Source organism: Rhincodon typus, chromosome 4 (assembly GCF_021869965.1).
Source record: "Rhincodon typus isolate 14 chromosome 4, sRhiTyp1.1, whole genome shotgun sequence".
Lineage (NCBI taxonomy): Eukaryota > Metazoa > Chordata > Chondrichthyes > Orectolobiformes > Rhincodontidae > Rhincodon > Rhincodon typus.
This window is the reverse complement of record NC_063335.1, coordinates 51,793,563-51,809,504: the sequence shown is the minus strand read 5'-3', so window position 1 is coordinate 51,809,504 and position 15,942 is coordinate 51,793,563. Positions and strand designations below refer to the sequence as shown.

The following is a 15,942-nucleotide window of genomic DNA, read 5'->3' as shown; positions in this document are numbered from 1 at the left end:
CTATGAATCCATTGTTGATTGTCAGGAAAAACCCATCTGGTCCACTAATGTCTTTTAGGGAAATGAAACTGCCATCCTTAACCTGGTCTGGCCTACATCTGACTCCAGACCCACAGCAATGTGGTTGATTCTTAACTGCCCTCTAGGCAATTAGGGATGGGCAATAACTGCTGCCTAGCCAGTGACGTCCACATCCTATGAATGAATAAAAAAAAGGATGATGATCCAATGACATGAAAACATACAATATACCATACATTTTTATTCACCATCCAGGATAAACTAGCTATCTTAATGTCCAATATGAGGGGTGGTGCCTTGGTGGAAATGTTCTTGCACTGGCATCCAAGGCATGTACCTACAGGAGGCATTGAGCTCTTGGGTAAGGTAAATGGGGTGGGGAAGAACAGCAACAATTGTATTATGTCTCACTTTCCTCAATTCATTAACCACGCAAGCTGAAGTCAACATTCTCAGGTATTTGGCAGACCAATGAATGGACCAAGAAGTAAACACCAAAGGCTACATCCTGCAATGTTACGTTTTGATAATGTTTCTTTACAACTGCCTATCAACAATTTGCATCAAGGAGAAGCAGAGTCACCTTTAATTATGCAGTGTCTAGCTCTGATTGGGTTTGTTGCCTGCTACCCCTTGCCCTACCTCCATTAAACCGAGAAACAGGTGGGTTAAAGGAGCGTTGTGGTTGGTTTGAGATTTTTAAAGATGTATTGAAATCTGCCTGTTACTTTTCATTTGGAAACAATTATTTTTCTTTATCTTTTTAGACTTCCTGATCACAGTGGAGGAGGTCCTATTGGCACCATATAAAAGCATCCTTAACTCTGGACCAGAAGCTTCAGTTAGTCCCACATCAGGACTGCATGGTCATAGAAGCTCCATTCATACATGACTAAACAGGTTAATCATCAGCTTATAAGTCCTTCCAAGAAAACAGAATGAGTTTTCTCATCAGCTATCCTGCAGAAGGCGATGGCAACCACAGCAATACTTTGTCCATAAGTGTAGACATATTTAATAGAAGCCAATATCCCAACCCTCAGAAACAAGGGCAGAATTTTATTTGCTTTGCTTTGATTTGATTTGTTATTGTCACATGTACTGAGATACAGTGAAAAGTATTGTTTTGCACGCATTCAGGCAAATCATACCTTAAATAACTACATTAGGGTAATAGAACAGAAGGCAGAATATAGTGTTACAGCTACAGAGAAGGTGCAGAGAAAGATCAACTTTAATATATGAGAGGTCCTTTCAAAAGCCTGATAACAGCAGGGAAGAAGCTGTTCTTGTATACAAGGAGGAAAGACAGGCAGGCTCTTAGTAGTGGCAGACAATCTTTCACTTGGAAATGAGAAAAAAAATCACATTAATTTTCTTAAAAACAAATTGTCCAGTAGCAACTAAGGAACTTGAACCCAATCTTACTGATTTTAGAATATCAGTTAGAGCTGGAACCATCAAACACGTACCTGTGTACATTTCTTTCAAAGTTCGATTGTGCACCGCTCTTAATCTTTCTCTCTCCACCTCTCTATATAATTTTAAACATGCCCTTTCCCTACATATAATGTCTCCATTATGTCTGTTCTGACACTGATCGTTGAGGCCCCATGTGGCCATAAATGTTTAAATAATGGAAGTAAATTTTATATGCAGAAGTTGCCAGAGTAATTAGAATGTTGCACACCACTACTTGTAGCTTGAGTTCTTTTGCTTTAAAATTGTGAAATTGTGACATCCAACTGCATTCTACAACCAATCAGGCTGGAGACTGCTACAAACAAGTTCTTGACAGATATAATCAGACAGGAAGCTGTTTGGAGCATTTGGAGATCTCTCTTTGCATAAAGTGGTATTGCTGCTACTTTTGGTCCTTTCTTTTCTTTTTCCTGTTTCTGGCATTTCAAATTGCCATCAATGTCATGGTTAACATATTATCTCTGTCTTTGTCCTGGACTATTTCTGCTGCAGAGGGGTGAGTACTAAGTTAACTTTAATATCTGAGTAGGGTTAAAACCAGTTTTGTGCTGCTTAATATTTTTTCAGTATAGTCAAACCTTGCATATGAATGACTAAAGCTGAATGTATGCTTTGCGTTCATTTAAATTGTATATTGCTAGAGCATCTTGCACAACATTTGGACAAAATAAAATTAAACTAAATTTGCAAATAAGATATGTGATTTTTATTCACTAAGTCAATCAGTACAAGTGCATTTTGTGACTTTCAATTTGTAAAAAAATGAACATTTTCTGTAATTTTGCATGAGTAGTGTATTATATTTAAACAAATAAGGGTGTGTGTAGCATTATGTTCCATTTTATGAGAGTAAGTAGGTTTTTGTTCTGAATGAAATAAATAAGGTTTAAGCTAATAAAAATTTTAGCATTTAAAGTTCAGCGTTGCTCCAGTGAACTATTCTTGGTTTGAAAATGTTCAAATAATAATTGATGCTTTCTGCCAAATTGATATTTACTCATCTGAGCAGACTGAAAATAAAAGAATGTAAAAAGTTCCAAGATTAGATTCTCACTTTTCCAATCCCTGTAAAGACAAATACCTTTAAAAAATTTCAAACAAACTGACTGAACATATAACACAAGTTTTCAAGTTTAAGACCTGTGCTGTAACAGACTAAAAGTAACATTGATGAAATGTTATTTTCATAGGTATTTATGGTCTAAACTACAGAAAGGAATTTTTAGTTAATATTGTAAATAACCAAAAAAGTCTCCCCATGGTTATTTCATTGGTTGGAAAAACACTTTATACTTTCAGAACTCGTCCAACATGATTCTCAACACCCTAGGAATTCCTTTCTTTCCCACTTCCAGTGTAAAACATCTGGTCCTGGAACTGGCTCTCACATTAAGTAACAAGTTGAAGATTCTTTCCCCTGCCCCAACTGGGCCAATCTTTCAGCCTTGTTCAAACATTTAAGTTGGTTCCTTTTAGTCCAAGTATGTGCTCCCACATGAATGCTGTCTAGTCAACAATACAGACTATCTACCTTTATTTCTCTCCCTCTGATGCTTGCAGACTGACCGTGCCTTTGATGTTAAATGGTATTTTTAGCAAACCTTCACCTGATCCCAGTGGCTTCCAATGTACTCTTTTCCTCTCAAAGCCCATCTTTATCACACTGTGAACCGCATAGGCCTCATAGCCTAGTGGAAATGCTTACTGGCTAGCCTCCAGGACGCCTTTTTTTTTCTTTCTCGGAATTAAATAGTCTGAAGTATAACTGTATACATTGCATGCCATTTCCAATATATTCCTGGGACTTGGATACAAAAGTTCTATCCACTATCAGCAAAACTAATTAGTCATTGTTTACTGGTATGAATATAATATCCATTTGGTCAATAAAGCAACTTAGGTTAAATCATTAAACCATGAACAACCAAACCATCTAAACTTGTCAACTTGTCATTCAGAATTCGGAATTCAGATGATTGCCTTCATTCTTCCATTTTACCTTGAATTAAACAAAGCGTTTGGAAGAAAACATTCCTATAAACTTCATACTTGTAGCATCAGTCAGTGCTTACGTAACAGGACTAAATAAATATCTTTCTACAATCTTTTAAAATTAATTTCCATGCAATCCTAACCAAATATTTTTGGTGGCATTTTTACATGATAGTTGGTTTATATTTTGGAGCAGGCAACTTGTTTTTATCATGTAAAAGCAAAGTTGAACATCAAGACCCCAGAACTTTGAATGTCATGTAAATTCTAGCTAGTATTTATTTATAATTAACCTTATGTTAATACCAATATATAACTTTAAGTTGAATTTATATTTATGTATGTAAAGAAGGGGAAGACTTTTTTCATATTTGCTCTGTAGCAGTGCCAGCGAGTCTTTTTTTTTTTTACTTCTTTTCCATGCATTTTAAATCCTTGGAATAAACAGTTCAATGTGTTTTTTTTTTAAAGAAAACAGACAGGGAATTAAAGCAGCAATTGCCTTGAAATGGGAGGTCAGAGACACAGACAAACAGACCATTCCAGATCAGGCTATATTTATATACATGTGCCAGAAGGTGGAGGCAAACAAGTTAGACAGCTGAGTTTATGAAACTCATTTATTTGTTCTGAAGTTATAAGTAATAATGAGTTCTTTGGCAATTTGCTTCAAGTGTCCTGGAATACTGATACAATGTCCCATGTACCAGATAGAGGGAAAAATGCATCAAATGACTAAGTAAATTCGCTGTGAGGAAACCAATTGCTGTTGAGAAAGGACGTTATTGGGATAAAAGGAATGCTGCGAAGTTCAATTTCTTTCTGATGTCCACAACGAAATCTTTCCAAGTTTTCTGTTGGTCTAGTGTAGTACGCTCCATGTTTCTTTTTGGCTTGTTTTTCTGTGCTAAAATTTCATTCTCTCCTCTTGTGAATATGTTTGGTTATTGAATTCCAACTGAACTTGAAAACAAAATCAAGTTCAGAGCTAGCAATAATAAAAAAAAGGAACATGCTGGAGAAACTCAGCAGGTTTGCCATCATCCATTGAGAGAGAAACGTTAAATATTTTGAATCCAAAATGATTCTTCACGACTGAATGAAACTGGAAAAGTGATGGCTTTTATGCTTTAGTGAAGTGGGGAGGAGAATAAAATGGAAGAGATGGCAAAGGTTTCCAGAGCAAAAGACCAAGGGAGCACTAGTTGTAGCAGAGAAGAGATATAGATGAAGAATACATGTTAATAGCAAGAAATATGTCAGCTGCACTGAAAGCAAACACACACAAATAAGACACAGAAGGTGTGTGGATAAAGGGGGTGAAACAAAATAGAGGACAGAGATTATGATGCCAAAATAATAATGGAGAAAGGCTAGATCCTAAAAGTGATGTGAAGAAAATAAAAGTGATTCCAATGTAATAAGACTGGACAGACTATAAATTAATTAAATTAAGTGTGTGACCAGCGGTATGCTGCAAGGATTGATACTCAGTCCACTGCTTTTTGTCATTTATATAAATGATTTGGATGTGCTTATAGGAAGGATGGTTAGTAAGTTTGCAGATGACAACAAAATTGTTGGCCTAGTCAACAGTGAAGAAGATTATCTCAGAGTACAATGGGACCTTGATCAGATGGGCCGAGGAGTGGCAGATGAAATTTAATTTAGATAAATTTGAGGTGTTGCATTTTGGTAAGGCCAAATCACGGTCTGAGGTTATTGATCTTAATGTTGAGTCCTGAAGGCTGTAAAGAGCCTAAGTGGGCAATAAGATGCTGTTCCTCCAGCATGTGGAAGGTAAACCGCAACTCATTCAAGACCTAACAAGTTTTGGTTCACTTTGCAATCTGACTTGTTCAGTAGTAAGATCAAATGGGATCATAACAAATGGAGAACTTGACCATGACTAAAAATTTTTTGAATTGAAGTGGTATTTGTGAATCTTTCAAGAAAAAACTGTGTGAAGGAACTGAGCATAGAAATAGGAACCGCTGTGGAGTGTATGACATAGAATGGAATTTAAAAATGGCTTTGACTGCTGTTAAGATTATTTTCTGGGAGTAGAAGCTGTAAAGGTGGATTATTTAAATTATTGACTAAAGCTAAACTGAGAGGGTTAAAAGATAAATTCTAGGTAGAAATAAAAAGGAGGGCCTCAAACTGATGATATGATTAATGTGATTACTCATCATTTCAAGTTAAAAGGTGAGAAACGTGAAAGTGATGAGCCGTAGTTGAAATTAGCTAAGATTCAGCTAGAAAGGAAAAGAAATACATTAAAGGAAAAAGATAGTGAAAGAGAAATTAAAGCACTTGAATTATAAGAAAAAGAGAGGATAAAGAAATGGAAAGAGGATATCCCTTCTTCGGAAAAAAAAAGGATGATGTGGAGGTGCCAGTGTTGAACTGAGGTGGACAAAGTCAGAAGTCACACGACACTAGACTATAGCCCAACAGGTTTATTTGAACACACAAACTTTCTGAGCACTGCTCCTTTGTCAGTTGAAGTCACCTGATGAAGGAGCAGGGTTTCAAAAGCTTGTGAATTCAAATAAACCTGTTGGACTATAACCTGGTGTCGTGTGACTTCTGACTTTTAAAAAATGGAGAAATGGAAATAATAAATCTTGAATTGGCAAGACAGGAGCAAAACAAAGAAACAGCAATGGAAAGAGAGATGAAATTTAAGAAGCTTAAAGCCAGAGAAAGCTAAAGCACAGACAATATGGTTTGAATGAACAAAAACTAAAGAACATAAGAGAAAATCATTGCTCAAAGGATGATTCTCATTTTAATGAGGAATTTCATTCAACTACAAATCTTTGTTAGTGCCTAAATTTACAGAAAACAAAGCTGAAAGTTTTTCAACCTCCTTCAAAAAGATAACTGTGCAGCTGAAATTGAAAATACACTTGAACCTTAATGTTACAAAGTATCCTCCGAGGTATAGCTATGAATTTATACACCAGTCTGTCAGAAGAGCAGTCTGCAGACTGTGTAACTGTTAAGAGGGCAATGTTTAACGCTTATGAGCTTGTTGCTGAACTTATTGATTAAAGTTTAGGACTGTAAGAAAGAAACATAACCAGACATTTATAGAATTTTCAAGACATTGTAGACATGCTGTAAGGTCAGGGATTTTGGACACTGAGGTTAAATTTTTAAAAAAATCAAGAATGGAAATCATGGTTATGGGAGAATTCTGAAATAGTATTTAATAACCCTTAAGTCTTATTCATCTTCAAGTTTTATAGATCCAAGGGACAGCAGTTCTGAGAGAGACTTATGATATTTCACACAAATCGTTTCATGAGGGAAAATAGTCATGATAAAATCTCAAAGGCAATTGCAGGATTAAATAGCAATTATATTATTTTTAGGAAACAAACTGAAAGATGCCAAAATAATAATGGACTAAGACTACATCCTAAATGTGATGTAAGGAAAATAAAACGAATCCATTGTAATAAGACTAAACTAACTAAAATTAATTAAATTAAGGCTGTGAACAGCGGTGTGCTGCAAGGATCGGTGCTGGTCCACTGCTTTTGGTCATTTATATAAATGATTTGGATGTGACTACAAGAAGAATGGTTAGTAAGTTTGCAGATGACACCAAATTTCATGGTGTAGTGCATGGTGAAGAAGGTTGCCTCAGAGTACAACAGAAAATTAATCAGATGGGCCGATGGGCCGAGGATTGGCAGGTAGAATTTATTTTAGAGAAATGTGAGGTGTTGCATTTTGGTCAGGCAAATATAGGCAGGACTTGGGGAGAGTTGCCAAACAAAGAGACATTGGGGTGCAAGTTCATAGTTCCTTGAAGACTGGGCTGCAGTTAGACAGGGAAGTGAAGCAGGCATTTGGTACATTTACCTTTATTGGTCAGTGCATTGAGTATAAGAGTTGGGAGGTCATGTTGCGGCTGTACAGGACATTGGTTTGGCCACTTTTGGAATATTGCGTTCAATTCTGGTCTCCCTGCTATATGTTGTTAAACTTGAAAATGTGCAGAAAAGATTTACAAGGAAGATGCTGGGGTTGGACGGTTTGAGCTATAGGGAGAGGCTGAATAAGCTGGGGCTGTTTTTTCTGTGGCTTTGGAGACTGTGGGGCGACCTTATGGAGGTTTATAAAATCATGAGGGGCATGGATATCGTGAATAGCTAAGGTCTTTTTCCCAGGGTAGGGAAGCCCAAAACTAGACAGCATAGGTTTAAGGTGAGAGGGGAAAGATTTAAAAGGGACGTAAGGGGCAACATTTTCATGCAGAGGGTGGTGCATGTATGGAATGAGTTGCCAGAGACAGTAATGGAGGCCGCTCCAATTACAATATTTAAAAGGCATCTGGATGGGTACATGAATAGGGAAAGGTTTGGAGGGATATGGGCCAAATGCTGGCAGATAGGACTAGATTAATATAAGATATCTGGTCTGCATGAACAAGTTCTACTGAAGAGTCTGTTTCTGTGCTGTACAGCACAATGAATCTATGAATCTAAATGGGAGACCTATTGATGTGCCTAAGTAATCCTCGGAAAAAGTATCAGACAAGGAATTAATTCTTAAAATTAACAGTGTGGTACATGTGAAACGTGTTCCCTCAAAACCTATTAGGAATGAAGAGATAGCTCAGGGCAGTCAAGAAAATTGTTGCTTTAATATTTCTATGAAAAGTCAAATTACTCGATGTCATACCTTCCTTATTTTGAAGAAAGAAGTGTCTCCTCATTCCTTCAATGAAGCAAGTAAACAAACTATGGAAAGGTTCAAAGATTGTGTTTATTAGGAGGTATTCCCTTACCTTACTTATCAAGGAGCCAAACCAGTATGGTATTGAGAATCAGTGATGCTGACTGATGATGCAGTTGGATTTCCAGAGGAGCTAATGAAGGAAAAAACATTACTTGAAGGTGTACACAAAGGTTATAAAACAGCCACATTGTATAGAGTTGGGTTAAAGAGTGACTTAGATGAGATGTTATAGTTGGAGCAGTGCAGTAGAAGGAATTTATTTTATCTTAGGGAATGGCTAGGCTGGTTTAAAAATATTAACATCATTGACAGAATTTGAACAACCAGTTGGAATGAAAGAAACTGATATGTATGGACATCATGAATTGTTTTCTGAATCTGATGTAACCAGATCTCATGCGCATTGAATTCGATGGTAAGAGGACAAATGTACATAAAAAGCAGATAGTGTAGAAATTCAGTTATCTGGCATTATTCTTTGAAAACTTAAGTAAAAAGGAGGAAGGTAAAGAGATTTGAGACTGATATATTTAGCATATCTTCTTTAGTAAAAATGCAGCAGGCAGATCCTAAATTAAAAGAGTTCCATCAAACAGCCCAAGAAACAGAATCAGAATCAATACCTGAATGTTATTATTTAAACGAAAAAGTGCTAATAATGAAATGAAGACAATCTCAAATATCAGTTGATAAGGAGTGGGCAGTAATATATGCGGTGATAATTACATCTGGGTATTGTAACAAAATTTTACAATTGGCTCAAAAAATTCCAATGGCAAATCACTTGGATACTAGGAAAATGCAGGATAAAATACAGAAATGTTTTTATTGGTTTGAGTAAAGATGTGGCTAAATTTTGCCAGACACATCATCTATTCCAAATGTGGGGAAACAGCAGCAATCAATTCAGTTGTGCCTTCAATTCTGACACCAGTTTTCAAAGAATCATTTAGCAGGGTTCTAACAGATTGTCTGGGGCCTCTACCAAAAACTAGAAGGGAAAGGTTTACTCAAAGTTTCAAGTATCATTCTGCAACATGATCAGAGCACAAGTGTATGTTTCTCGCTGTCAAAATGATACTGCACCAAACTTAAAAACATTTCCTGGATGTCCAACAGCCTGCCCAAGCACTTTGCAATGATGTAAATCTATACTTGTCACAAAATTTATGAAATGGGTCGTTATCTACTGGAGCTGGGCCATATCTCTTTATCTAATGATTTCTGAAATGTAAGTAGTGACCCGATTTTCCCGAATGCTGTAGGTTTCACATCATTGCAAATTTGAAGCCACTTCACTTTAGGCGCAATTGTTTTACTGTAAAAGCATCATTAAGTAAGGTGTAATGCCTAATTTTCAATCAAATTTATTTTCAACATAATCCTACATAGGTTGTATTAAGGAAAATGCATATATATATAATGTACACAGATCAGAAAGAGTAAGGGATAATTTTGAACGAAATTCTTTATAAACATGCTTCTATAACCACATATTTAAAAGAAAGAGCTGCATTGATATAGACCTTTCTTGACCACCAGCTATCTTTACAATCAAGGGAGGATTTTTGAAGTGTGATCACTTTTGTAATGTAAGAAACACAGAATAAGTTCGGTTTTGAGCAATGTCCACTGACAACAGTATGATAATGACCATATGATTTGCTTGTTGTGATGTTGACTGAGGCATACAAATCAGCCAGGATGCTGGGAATAACTCCACACTCCTCCTCAAAACAATGCACAGTGCAATGGGATTGTTAACATCCACTCAAGCACTACATTCTGAGATCTCATCTGAATGACGGCATCTCCAAAAGTTCAGCATTCCCTCAAAACTGCGCTGGAATATCACCTTTGCGTTTTGCACTGAAGCCTTAGAGTGTGAACTAGATAATTTTGAGTCCAAAGGATAAGTGCTGCCAAATGAGCCATAACTGACATATCCATAACAAATCCCAGAGAACTTTGTTTGAGAAAAGATCCTTTGCACCTCAAACCACAACCTTTCACAGATTCACAAGTCTACACTGTTGCACAAGTTATTTAAACCACCCAACCGTTAATTGAAACAAACTTCAAGCATCTACCAAAGACTATATATTTAATTTCTTTCAAAATTCTGGCGCCAGCAGATAAAGAAGTGACCAAATTTCAAGAAAATTTAAGGAAACAGCACAAAAATATTGAAATATGCAATGTCTCCAACTCGGAAAAATGATAAGCCAATCACCACTATCGTTTTCAGCAAAGATAAGTGTGCCATAGAAATTCACAAAAAGTTCATTTCCACTCTAGAAACGAACTAGAATGTATTATCCCCTAAAGCTAGTAGCAAAGACAGAACTGAGAGAAGGACAAATGTCTAATCACTGCATATTGATTCCCAAATAAGCGCAGTTTATAGGAAGAATTACCTGGAACATCTGTCAGGAAAAAAATAGTCAATTGAAAAATCAATAAGTGTAGTGAAAAGTACAATGAGGAAACAGAATTGTGTTGCCTTGTGCAGATTACATACAAATATAATTATCTCTTTTGTGCACAATTGCATATTGTAAAAGCATTTACTATATGTTCCCATTATGCAGGGAATTATTGGCAGGATTAAAATCTACATTGCCTTTAGCTCAAATTGGCTACCTACTTTACAGCAGAGATGACACCTTCCATTGCTTTGCTAATGATTGTGAATAGACGGCGAGGACAGTAATTGACTGGATTGGATTTGTCCTGATTTTTGTGTACAGGACATACCTGGGCAATTTTCCATATTGTTGGGTATATGCCAGTCTTGTAGCTGTATTGGAACAGCTCGGCTAGGGATGTAGCAAGTTCTGGAACATTAGTTTTCGGTACCAATCCTGGACTGTTGTCAGGGCCCATAGCCTTTGTCATATCCAGGGCCTCCAGCTGTTCCATGTTATCATGGAATTAACTGAATTGGCTGAAGTTTGCCATCTATAATTGAAGTGCCCGTTTAGTTGCTGAAATTTATCCCAGCCTTGATTAAATAATAACATGGAGGAGTATTCCAAGGAATTCATTGTCAAGTGATTGACTCCAAGAGCTAAATCTGCTATTACATTGAGAGAGCTAACATTGGGCAGTGAACGAATCAATATTCTCAAGGACAACTGAAGAAGACTGCAAGCATTCTGTATGAAAACCAAGATTTATTGTACCAGTTGGATTGTTTCAAATGTATTTCAAATATTTATTAAGAATATGAATAAATAAATATAACAATATAGTCAAATATTTATTAAAGTAATTGTGAAAAAAAGATGTATTACTGCAGTAAGACTGCACATTATATGACCAAAGAAGCTCTCCCTAATTGGTATTGCTTTCAGTTTCTGCAAAAATAAAATATAATTGAAACTGAATTGTAGAAACCTATAGAACAGCATGGGTGAAATCTATCACAAGTAATGCTTTTTAATTTGGTAGCTAAACTTTGATTGATCTTTACAATAAACAACATTATAAAGAAGGACATGTGTAAAGTGGCTGAGATTGGCATTCTGTTTATACTTTTGTATCTTCATTTAAATACAGGCTACCTTCCAAAGCATTGATCCCCATCAGTGATTCATTGCAGCAATAAGGCAAATTATCATGAACATCGGCCCTGAAATTTCTTGAAGTTCCACTGCTTTCTCACTGTAACTCTAGAGGCAGATGGGTGTAAACCCTGCTGCATTTCAGAAACGAGAACTTCTTGTTAATTTATCCATTGACACTACCTTATCCATATTGTATAGGTCAGACACAATGTTTGCAGCACCATAAGTTAACAATGAGGGAATCAAGGTGAATGGATAGAAGGCAGGAAAATGGAGTTGAGGATTATCAGATCAGCGATGATCTTACTGAATGGCAGAGCAGACTCGATGGGCTGAATGGCCTACTTCTGCTCCTATGTCTTATGGTCTTACATTGAAAGGAACCTGCTAGTGCAACACATTTGAGGAATGGGGTTTGGTGTTCAGACACAATCCAACCAAGTGGACCTGGATTGGTTACTGTGTCACCCAGCTCACAGTGAATTTCTACAATAACCTTTGCATTGGAGGCAGGAGAATCTGCAGGAAAATAATTGTGCCTTTCTAGTCATTGGTAACAATGGGAATGCACTGAAGAGTTCTAATGCGGGAAGAACCTGACACTCATCGTTGACTAACATCTTGAAGGATCCTTCAACAGGCGTTCAATCCCAGATAAGTAAGGGCTAAGTCAAATGCTAGAGATACTTTGACTGTAAAAGGTCCCACAGATTAGCAGAACCAATGCCTAAGGCGATGTTCTGCTGTATAGCAATTTTAAAATATTGTTTCTTTTATACTGTTTACTATTGTGTTTTGCAAAGAATTTGCTATGATGAACTGACCTGGAATTCTTGATGGAACAGTAGATTCAAATAGGAATATTTGAGTCTTTATGTTGCAATAGTAGATCTCTCACATGCTGCTTTGTGATAATTCAGCTTGAATTTTAGCTCCTACTGGTCTCCCATCCAGCCAGTCTTGAGGCCACCAGGCTCCATTTATCATTGTCTTTACTCTTGCTTCCTGGCTTTGCAACTACTTTCAGTGTCTGCTCCTGTCATCTATTACCACAACTCCTCATAGCCATTATCTCTTCTTCTCTGATCCCACTGAGCCAGACATCATACTGTTGTCAGGTTCTGCTCCTGTTCTTGCTAACGTGACATGTCTCTGGTATCCTCCTTGGTTTTTGGTGCCCGCTGCTTTGTCGTACCCAATAAGCATTGGCCTTTCGTCTGTCCCCACTAAAACCACATATTGAGTAAATCAGATTTCTTATTTCCTACCTATCACCTATCACATGTAGAAGGGATGTAAGAAAAGAGAAGAGAAAGGGACACAGCATATGCAGACAACTTGTACTGTAAGCCATTTGAATGGGATGTTTCAGGTGCTCAGTGTCATTTTTGCATTAATCAATTGTTTTACTGTAAAAACTGACAGCTCGCATCTTATTTCTGTTGCTCCTGTCTTTCCCAATCATGAACCCCATTGCTGAGATGCCCCTGTTTGAAGACTAATGGTTGGTTGTGGACTGGCATTCTAAGGTGGGTGGCTGGCAGTTTGTGTATGGCTCTGGTGCAGTGGTGTGAGACTGATTGTAGCAGAGGCGTACCTGTCTGGCTCCACTGGGTCTCTGTTTCCTGTTCTGGTTCTTGCTGGTTTTCGCTTATCTTCTGCCAAGCTGTTGCGCTGTCTCTCCACAATAAAACAAACTTTGAAATTACTGGTCTTATGTTTTGTTCATGGGATTTGGGCACTGCTAATAGGCTCAGCATTTATTGTTCATCCTTAATTGTCCTGGAGAAAGTTGTGGTGGACCATTTTCTTCAATTGCCGCAGTCCTGGCAGGGGTAGGGGCACTAACATCGATGTTAGGAAGGGAGTTCCAGGATTTTAACTTAGCACTGGTGAAGGAATAATGATATAGTTCCAAGGCAGGATGGTGTATTGATAAAGTGGGGGTGGGGGGTGTGCTTGCGGGCCGTGTATTCTTATGTCTCAGTTCCCTTCTCCTTTCAGGTGGCAGAATTCAAGGGATTGGTAGTTGCTGATTAAGGAACTTTACTGAGTCTCTGCATGATATACTATAGATGATTGACCCTGCAGCAACAGTGCTTGATTGATGGAGAAAGTGAATATTTAAAATGATGGATGAGTGTGGTGCTGAAGTAGGCTGATTCGTCCTGGATGGTATTAAGCTTCTTGAACGGTCTGTTTGTAAACTTGACAGCTCTAGCAGTAAACCATGCAACTACTGAATGTGCATAGAAAGGTCACAAATGTGACTCTCAGCCTTGAATAATATGAGAACTGAACAAATGTTTGAGCTTCATTAGTTATCATCAGGCTGTCTTGTAAGATCTGAAACTCCAATTTTGGTGTGACTGTTTAAAAAATTGCACCAAACCAACTAACTGTCGTGCGTCTGGCATGCAGGACTGTGACATTTCATTGAGACTCCATCTCTACAATGTGTCAAAAACTCCTAACTCTATTGCTTAAAATATCCAATCTTTTTGCTCAGTGGATTCTGGTTTAGGTCTCCCTCCATATCTTTTAAATCATAGAATCCCTACAGTGTGGAAACAGGCCCTTTGTCCCAACAAGTCCACACTGATCCTTGGAGCATCCCACCCAGACCCATCCCCCTGTAACCCACCTAATCTACACATCCCTGAACACTACAGGCAATTTAGCATCTAGCCTGCACACCTTTAGACTGTGGGAGGAAACCCGGGTATACACAGGGAGAATGTGCAAACTCCACACAGACAGTTGCCCGAGGGTGGAATTGAACCCAGGTCCCTGGTGCTGTGAGGCTGCAGCACTAACCACTAAGCCACCATATCACTTTCTATCACTGTGCATTGAGAGAAATCAAAGGAGGAGTTTATTAGCAGCAAATCCCATTCTTCATTGCTAACTGTGCTTATGTTTGGAGAGGGATAACTGACTGGATGACATCCAGATCAGATTGAAGTACAATTTACTAGCTTCCTGCCTCCATTATTAGAGATTCTTTCTCTTTATTCTTGGGCATCACTGGAAAGACCAACATTTGTTGCTCATCCCTAATTTCTCTTGTAAGGGTAGTGTGAGGCTCACTCCCTGTGGTGTATGTATGCCTACAGTGCTGTTAGGAAGGGAGTTCCATCTTTTATCCCTGCAACTGTGAAGGAATGACAATATATCTCCAAGTCAGGAAAGTCTTTGACTTATATAGGAATACACAAATTAGAAGCAGGAGTAGGCCACTCGGCCTCTTGACCAGCTGTGGCATTTAATAAAAACAGCCTGATCTAATATTCCACATTCCTATCTATTCAGGATAACCTTTCACCCCCTTGTTCAGAACCTATCGATCTTTGCCTTAAAAATATTCAAAGACTCTGCTTCCACTGCTTTTTGAGGAAGAGAATTTCAAAGACCCTCAATCTTTATAGTCATAGAATCATACAGCATAGAAACATGCCCTTTGGCCTACCATGTCTATGCCGACCAACAAACACCAAACTACACTCATCTCATTTGCCTGCCCTTGTTCCGTAGCCTACTATGTCCTGGCATTTTAAATACTCATCCAGATGCTTCTCGAAATTTTGTGAGAGTACTTGCCTTCACCACCCTCTCGGGCAGCACGTATTTCTACCAACCTCTGTATGAAAACATTTTCCTCAGATCCCCTCTAAACCTTGTAATCCTCACCTTAAACTAATAGTCTCTGTCTTTCTCAGAGATATATCTTAAGAGCTTCTCAAGACCTACTCTGTCTATGTCTCTCATAATTTTGTATACCTCAATCAGATTCCACCTCAGCCTCCTCTGCTTCAAGGGAAACAAACCCAGCCTATCCAGTCTTTCCTCATAACTGAGACTTTTCATTCCATGCAATATCCTGGTGAAGAGATGTAGGGACTGCCGATGCTGGAGTCTGAGATAACAAGGTGTAGAGCTGGATGAACACAACAGGTCAGGCAGCATCAGAGGAGCTCCAGGCCCGAAACATCAGCTTTCCTGCTCCTCTGTTATCTCAATATCCTGGTGAATCTCCTCTGCACTCTCTCCAGTGCAGTCGTGTACTTGCAATAGTGTGGGTTCAAGAACTACACACCGTATTCTGCCCGTGGCCTAACTA

At 38.0% G+C, this 15,942-nt stretch overlaps 1 protein-coding gene across 5 annotated transcripts in view; it reads left to right on the top strand.

Annotated features, from left to right (window-relative positions):
- Nucleotides 1–1,842: 1,842 nt before the first annotated feature.
- LOC109917360 (CD226 antigen) overlaps nucleotides 1,843–15,942 on the top strand; it is a 48,279-nt gene continuing 34,179 nt past the window's right edge. For 3 of the 5 annotated variants that reach the window (XM_048595922.1, XM_048595921.1, XM_048595920.1), the window contains exon 1: nucleotides 1,867–1,999. In XM_048595922.1, coding sequence (XP_048451879.1) covers nucleotides 1,942–1,999 — 58 coding nt within the window. In that variant the 5' untranslated portion in view covers nucleotides 1,867–1,941. Of the gene's footprint in view, nucleotides 2,000–15,942 lie in introns of all 5 variants that reach the window. The other 2 variants (XM_020517175.2, XM_020517173.2) reach the window with 1 other exon arrangement.